This window comes from Necator americanus, chromosome IV, assembly GCF_031761385.1.
Source record: "Necator americanus strain Aroian chromosome IV, whole genome shotgun sequence".
NCBI lineage: Eukaryota > Metazoa > Nematoda > Chromadorea > Rhabditida > Ancylostomatidae > Necator > Necator americanus.
Window position 1 is genome coordinate 13,279,310 of NC_087374.1, and position 8,734 is coordinate 13,288,043.

At 40.2% G+C, this 8,734-nt stretch overlaps 1 protein-coding gene across 1 annotated transcript; it reads left to right on the top strand.

Moving 5' to 3' along the window:
* Positions 1-5,002: 5,002 nt before the first annotated feature.
* Positions 5,003-8,673, top strand: RB195_001144 (uncharacterized protein; the record flags this gene model as incomplete). Its single annotated transcript, XM_013447293.2, has 3 exons — positions 5,003-5,111; positions 5,168-5,277; positions 8,551-8,673. 3 exons carry the CDS (start codon positions 5,003-5,005, stop codon positions 8,671-8,673), a joined length of 342 nt encoding a protein of 113 aa, XP_013302747.2.
* Positions 8,674-8,734: the final 61 nt, after the last annotated feature.

Sequence of the window (8,734 nt, forward strand, 5' to 3'; positions counted from 1 at the left end):
AAAACCGTTCTCCAAGGTTTTCGGTTTGTCATAGTGAAGTTTTATCTGCTAATGTACTAATTACCCCAATAGGTGAAAATTGGTAGTTCTGTCATTTTTCTACACATGTATGATGTTACTTGTACCTTTCCCAGAGACATTCCATTCTGTTGTAAAGAATCAGTATAACACCTGACGACTACCTCTAAGTTGTCATTGGTATCCTTTCTCGATATCCTTCATGCGTACTGTTTTCTGACTGCAAACAGTGTTATGACATGGGAATCGTTGATTGATTCCGTGGTTTTCATTGTTGATGACATGGATCACTCAGCGTCGGGTTTTTATATGTGAACCACGTGAATTTTTTGTTCTCATTATAACTACCAGTTTTTTTTTTTGCTGAGCAGCTTAAAATACCAACTTTTTTTGTCTCATTAACTGTTACTATTACACTGGGATCGAGATTTTCGTCCTTGATCTGAGAGTGTTGTGATTGGTGAACTTTTTAACCGTGTTGTTCTCATAATTCCAGAGGTACGCGTTCTTGCAATGGCTCTATTATTCACTTTCGTAATATACTTTCATTACCTGTGATCATATCTGCATCGAGCTGTTTGACTACGTTAACCCTACTTTGTTATATCTGTGAAGAAGTAAAAAGTTAGTCAAGATTCTTCTTTCGTACTGCACAATACATCACATTTTGCTTTGTTCACTGCTGAGCTGCCGGCGACAGTCGATTGTTGGAGCATCCAGTGAAACGCGGCTACATCTTTTTGGCTTCTTCAGTTCATTCGGTTCGCTTATTATATTCATCTTCCAACCATCTTCTGGTCATTGATACGGAAGTTGTAGAAGGGTGTTCCGATGAATCAGAATGGTGTGCTCGTAAATGAAAGAGTTAGGGGTAGACAGGCCATCTCATCAAGGATATCAACACGTGTGACTGAGGAATCCGATGCTGTAGTGCTTGAATCTTCATAAGTGGTGGTAAAAGTGGGAAGGTTGTTGAGTACAGGTGTGTAATCTTGATGGGACCACGTGATTCCTGACCATTGTGTCAATGTTTCGTAATTATCATAAACTCTTTCTTTTCTAAAGTTCCATGAAATGACCCAACTGTCCTGTTAATTTTGCAATCTTATTCATCATACTACCTTCAAAAGTGAACTTGAAAAGTAACAGAATGTTTTGCGTGCATCATGGGTGTATTTCTTTCCTTTGGCGTCGAAGTTACTTATACGCACTTGAAAACGACTTTTTTTAAAATGTAGATGCACAGGGCGTCCGTAAAGTTATGTTGGACTTCTGAACGGTCACAGGAAAGCAAGATATAAACGTTAAATCTTCACCAAATAAAAGGAAAACCCTCCAAGTTTCTATATGATGCGGAGGCATGTGCGCGTACAGGTGACGACGGAACACCACGAACTGCGCGTAGCGGATAAGCCCTCTTCGCGCCAGTCGCGATGTGGACGGTGCAGAGGGAAGTTCGGTGTGTTCTGTGGCTGGTTGAGTTCGAATCCGTGAACAAAGTGCAACGTGAACATAGTCGCATTCTGGTAGACCATCGGTATGCGAAGAGTCTGTAGCCGGGCTGTACGGGAGAGCTCCCTAAGGAGCGCAGAAAAATCTGTGCGCGCTTGAAAATTACATCTGAGCAAGATTACCGTTTATAAGGTGCAGGGGTTCTGTCAAGCAATGGCCACCATGATCCCAGATCTGACACCCTCAGGCTTTTACTTGTGGGGTTATGTGAAGCAAATGTGTACGGTGACATTATCAGCATATTAATAATTTAAAAGAGAGAATCACAGACGTTGTTCACTTTGTTACATCAGAGTCTTAATTGGGTGTGAGAAGAACTTGGGTATCGTTTAGATGTGTGTAGAGCGACAAATGGATGCCGTATCGATCTCCACGGAATAATTGAGAAACCAACAGAGTTATACTTTCATTTGGCGAAGATTTCACATTTCTATCTTGTTTCGTTGCTTTTCTGTACCCGATCAGAAGTGCACCATGAGTTCACGGACCTCATGCTTATTGACCAAACTATACCCTTCCTCGCTGTGATATTTTGGCTGAAACGGTTGAGAAAAAGTTATTATTTGTTTTAAAAAAAGAAGAACTCTAGCAGTAATGAATATTAACAGTGATGAACACGTGCACATGTTACAAGTTCTGTGAACATAACCTAGATTGTTTCTTGCGTTCGAAAACAACGCAGAAGTGGAACGGTGCGACCCAAGTACATTAACATTCACTGCTATAATAAATTCTTGCACAGATACGAAAACCCCTGGCATTCGAGGTCGTTTTTACATTTGTAAGATGAGAAGGGACGCTCTTTCAAAGGATGCATGAAACTACTGGCTCATTTTGGTCGAAACGGGAATAGAGGAATGCTACAACATTTAGTTCACCAGAAACATCTCACTTTAGTGTCAGCACTCATCAACAAAAGTACATAGGAGAATTCCTGTGATATCTTCAAATGATCATCCTTTCTTCACACAACCCAGTATTTTGAAGTATTTTGAAAACCGTGGTCATCACTGCAGGTATATAGTTAGTGCCCAATGTGTACAACCGTGAACGTACGTCTGCAGCAACGCATGCTAATTTTCTGCTTAAAGGCATCATCCCATGACCTGGTACGGATTTCAGGTGGAGAGTTCCTACACGGGGTTATGGAGAGGAGGGTGATTCCGTGCATTTCTTCGTGATTGCCGTAAAAAACGGTTCGGAAGATGCGTCGCGTGCACAAGGCTGCCGCGCTCCAATCGAACTCGTTGTAGAAAATAGCGCGCCGAAACGCTCGAAGCCGTATTGTCCGGGGCCATTTTTTACGACAATCAAGAAGAAATGGACGGAATTTGCGAAAAAGAGCATAGAAGTTCTTTTGAAGACTTCTTGAACTAACAGTGTCCGTCTACCTATTTACTTATATGTTTGGAAACGAAGTTTTAACGGTTTTGTTACCTCTGTAAATAAGCGTTGTTATGCACTTCTGGTTTTATCAACAAATAATTTTAGCATTTCGTGGAAGTGTTGTCCTTCTGTAGTTTCCAATGAAATTCAATTAAGATCCGTTTTTGATTTTTTTTTTTGAAATCTTGGCGTCTCTCAAAGCCAATTGAGGACATTGTATGCTGCACTATATTCGAAGCGAATTCACCGCAAAAGCTGACGCATGGAAATCTACTACTAGTAGTTTTTCACGTTTCGAAATGAGACCTACATGGAAATGTTCTCGAATTCCAGTTTTGGATTAAAGTGATGCTAACCTCGTATACGCTCAAGCGCTTGATAACTGCTGTTCTCTGCGTGACGCGTTAGAACGATTCGGCTGACTCTCGCTAGAATCATCGTTATTTTTTCGTTAGTTCCCAGAAATTTGTCAGTTGCTCTTGGAAGAACGTTTTTTCTGCTGCGAACACCTCTCTTGCCTCTTTTTGTAGAGCTGAAACTTGACTACGTGGTCTATATGAGCCGCGAAGGAGGTTTTCCTCATAGATCCCACATACCCTGTCAAGAAAACATGTGGATTTAATTAAATTCATAATTCTCCATCTCAAAATTCTTAGCATACCATTTCAACTGAAGGTAGAAATCGAGCGACGGTAGTGAATAGAGGAGGAACAACAACAAGGCACAAAGAAGGTAACTAGATCGATTTTACACCATTGATCCCAAATAGAAATAATAAGAATAATGAAACGAATTTAAAAAAGAAAAAAGCCTTCACTATTAAGCAAATTAATCCATTTTTGGAGAAAAGTGGTATAGAGTACAATCTGAAATATGCGACTGAACACTTCAAGAGGTGAATGACTTTCTCTGATTTTTCGCCACTACATTCACTTACCAAAGGGGCTGGTGCAGAGTAGTTGGTAAGAGGTTCCGTTGTGACAGCACGATCGATCGTTGGTTCGAAACTGCCCTAGTGCCGAGCAGGCCTTTGATCCCTCCAAAGTCAATAAATTGGTGCTTAACTTGTCTGGAAGGATAAAAACGCAGACCTAGTGCATCTCCAAGCTCCTCTGGCCATTGCACAAGCTGGAAGCGGGCTGATTAAGCCCCACAGACTTTAATGCTTTATATTTTTCAGTTAACTATCCTGATTTTTTAGTTACTAATCATACGGCGGTTCGGACTGCGATAGAAATGCGGTAGATGGAGAATAGCTTTGGTTTGATTAAGGATAAGAATAGTTAGTAAAACACCCGTACAGTTTCTATTCGTTTAATTAATAAAGTTTTTGGTATATTTCAGTGGTGCGTTCAACTGAGAAACAATCCTAAAATCGTTGTTGTTGATTGTTGCCGCACCTGTTTGTTTATCGTTCAGCTGGATCGGCGAGCACTTCGGGAAGTTCTCGTCGGAGGTTCAACTGCCACCATACGATGTGACATAGCGTACGGTTCTTTTTCTTCTTTACGCTTAGATTCTGTTTTCGTTTGACACCCCTCTGTTTGAAATTTTCCTCCAAAAAGAATCTGTTCAAACTGAATTCTTTTTCTTTTAGATCTAAAAGTTTTCCATATAATTCTCGACAAGAATCTTATCTACACAACTTCTTTTTAGACCAACTGATTAATTTTTCGAATTCGGATAAAGATTTTGATACAAATACAATAGTGGTATGCATATGCACTTATAATTGTTCAATCTCTATTCTTCTCAAAGGCACTGATCGTCTTAACTTCGCTCATAGCTATATTTGTGCATAAAGGAATTCAGGATGAAGTATTATAAATTATATTTCGTAAGTATGTACATATTTACATAATATTATACATAACATATTTGTTGTATTACGGTATTCGATTACACTCGACGTATTATATCAACTCACGTGTCATATCTGAAATAACAGAAATTCCCGATCAATTCCGTTTATCCTTCTTGGAGCAATCAGAACTCTGTAAACATTTCGGGAGGATTCCGGTTTTGCCGAAGTTTTTTGATCGTGTGATTTTGGCTCAAGGTGCACGCACGGCATATTTCAGCGATCATGTTCGGTCTAATAACGTTATTTATGCTTATACCAAATATTTTTGCTGCTATTCGCTGCTTTACCGGTCAAGAAACCGTTCCTGGTCAAGGAATTCCATACGTTGAAGGTGAAGGACCGTTTCCGACAATTTTTGCTTTGCGGCTTTCATTCATTCCTTTGCAGTGTACTGTCCAAATGCTGATTTTTGTTTTAATAATTATGTGAAAAGACATCATAACGGAGATGACAGCTATACGATCACAAAAAGTTGTGGAGAACCCGGAAAATGTTTTGTAAGTGATGTTTTTTTCTCTCGTTTTCCTTACGTTTTTGAGAACACAACGATAGAAGAGGAGCTCATTCGGAGCGGTCGCACATGTACAGACTTATAATGTTTGCTGGTTTCGTCATTGTTGTCAGAGCGAATATTTGAAGAGCACACACACTCTCTCGACTTTCTCCCCTTGAACCACTTAAATGAGCCATGATCACTGTACAGAAATTATATTTTAAAGGAATATCTTTGAGGGCTTCTATAAAATTCTGCATAGATTTTAGATGTTCATACATTTTTAGAAACAAACATGTGTATGAAATAAAATGCACACGAGGAATTTTAAACCTTTTTCCACTTATTTCTCCCAATGGTTGGTTCATTATCTTACCGTTAGCTGGGCCCCGTACATGACCAGACCACAATCAAATAACCTTTAGCTGAACTCTAATGCAGCAGATAAAAAAGGCGGGTGTAGCGCAGTCGGTAGAAGGTTTCGTTGTGATTGCACAATCGACCGACGGTTCGAAACCGCCCTAGTGCCAACCAAACCTCTCATCCCCCCAGAGGTCGATAAATTGGTACAAAAATTGTCTGGGATGATGAAAATGCAGACTTGATACATCGGCAAGCGCCGCAAGTCACTGTGGAGGTTAGTTACACGTTCGTTAACCTCAAATGATTATGAACTGAAGTGAGGTTTGCTGCACAAATTAGTTAAGGCAGAAAACTACGAAATTAGATAATAAAAATTCGATTCATTCGATTGATTCTTAAAAAATCTGCATCTGAGTAGGAAGATGGAATGGTTCTAGATGCTGCTTAACTATGTACACTCATGCTACACATTCGATGGTAGATTAAATATTTTTAGTGACATTATTCAGGCCATGGGGTGGGTGTAGCGCAGTCGGTTAGGGTTTCAGCTGCCTAGACGATCGATCGGAGGTTCAATCCTCCCTAGTGCCAACCAACTCTACATCCGATAAATTGCTACGAGACTTGTCTGGGAGGATAAAAACACTGACTTGATACTTTGGCTAGCCCCCGTAAGTCACTACACAAAGTAGACACATGTTCATAAACCTCAAACTATTCTGAATTGAAATGAACGTGTTGGCGGTTTCCAGGCGCTGAACTCTTTATTCTTTTAATACAGCAGACAGCGGAGGTGTTCGATCGGATGTCGGGATATTTGCACATATCCCTTGTTCGACGCGCAGTGCGCCCAGGTTTCATGTAAATATGATCCTTGACTTCCGATAATTCACCATTTATCTACTGATGAAGTTGACATCCGGAAGGCTCTGCTTCAACTCGTATAATAGCGATCACTGGAATCGCCAGCGCACCAGAGTGGACCGTTGAAGCTCACCGTATCAGAGCATGCACATTGCTAGCCATCTGATGATATCTTTATTTAATTTACGATTGTTTTTGCTTTTGTCATCTGATCTTTGCGTTAAGCACTGCAGAAACTAGGACCTTCTTGTACAGTATGCGCCTTGTTTTACGTAAATATGACATCTCGTTCAAAAATTATGTAAACAGATAGAATCTTGCACAAATAAAATCTGCGCAAAACCCACGGATTATAGCGGTCACTGATATTCCGCTAACCAGTTGGAGCGCAGATCGGTACTCAATGTTTCCTGCTGCAAACATTCATGCTTATGGGTCTGCTCCCTTTTGTTTAAAATCTGAAGCAAATTATAGCGTAATTTAGGGAAACACGAGTAGGTCAATCAATTTAATAGGCAGGTTGGAAATCTTTGTGACTGAAGAAAATAATAGAAAATCGATTCTTCTTTCTATGATCCTCAGCGACTACTGCTAAGGGCTACTCCTTCCGAAAAATATTTTCGCGCAGGTGGTTTAAGCTATGTGGTGGTACATAGTTCCTTACATGGCACATAGTTTGAGGGGAGTTGACTCGACGATCGAAGGAGCACATTTGAACCGAACGAGAATACAGTTTTTCTTCGTTTGTGGTTCTGGGAAAATTATGCGCTGGAATAATAAATAAGGACTAAGAACAGGAAATAATTTGCACATTCATTGTTGTTCTAAAGCTATTTGACAATTCCGAATCAATACACACACCGCTAACTCCACGGAGAAATTCTCTATCAAAAGCAGCACTATTAGTCGTCCTGTAGAGTCAGTCGGGACGACCTAAAGCCTAATGACTCGGACTGGAGCCATGAATACAGCGTTCGAAGGTCCCATCTTGGTAGCAACCGTTAGGTTTACGGCGTAGCTTCAAACGCAGACACTTACACAACCTCATCAGACTTCAAGCCGTCTTGACCTGAATTCACCCCAATCACTAAGTGTAGAATATTTCCAACCTTCTATACTATCCAGCCCACCTCTGAGCATACGGTAAACAGGCTCATTGCGTTTTCTGACCTTTCCGTTTCGACGGCGATGTCAATATCTTTCACAAATATTCACGTAAAGCCTTCAAGAACACAGAGGGTGCGCTCAAAGGATAATGGAGTGAACGCATATGAAATTATGCGAAAATAATGAATTTTATTTTATATTTGAATATATAGATATCGTACTACCAAAGTCATAAAATTAAACTATGGAATTTACCCCATATTTTGCATATTAAATTACTTTTGCTTTATATTTTATCTTATAATATTCGAATCACTATGATTTATACTTCCGAAAATATGAAATATATAACTGAGCGACTAAAGCATCGGAATGCTACAACAATCCCCTCCTGACTATTTTTCAAAGATTTTCCGCCTACCTGGCTCTACATCAGCGCTACGAAACATACATTTATTCCCTTTCGGCGCAACTCTTCTTCCCAGTCATCCAACCATTTTCCCACAGTGTACACAACATCGTCATCGAATTCTCGATGAATAACAATGGTTCGGTCGATAGCGGGGTATCGTACACGCTACACAACCGTTATGGAAGTTCTCGATATTCCCTCGGAAAAGCGGAAATTCAATTTCCAGCGTAGAGTTAGTTTCAGACCGAAGACACTATTTTAACGGTAGTTATTTTTCCAACACTTGTCAGCGAAGCTTTGAACTCCACTCAACACAGCAAGAGCCCCATTCTCATTTGCGTCCGGAAAAATGTGACCGTAATAGGTATGACCCAGATGGGGAGAGATAGGAAGTTTCAAAAGATTTTTAAGAAAGAATAAGGAGGGAAGGAAATGTTTGGAAAAAATGTGATTTCTTGAGGATAACAAAAGCAATCTCCCTACCTGGAAATCACTTCATATTTATTGCACTAATTCACTGCCTTGGTTTAGGAGACAGGATGCGAAGGACCTAGCGACGAAAAAAAGTGCTGCTGCGTGGGCGATCTGTGCAACTCAGCTGCAACGAGCGTTACCGTCGGAATCGTTGGCTTCATTTTAGCTTTTCGATTATAGTTCCACTAGTGAAATAATAACTGTACTAATAAAGATGCGTTTCTTATCAAACACATGGAAA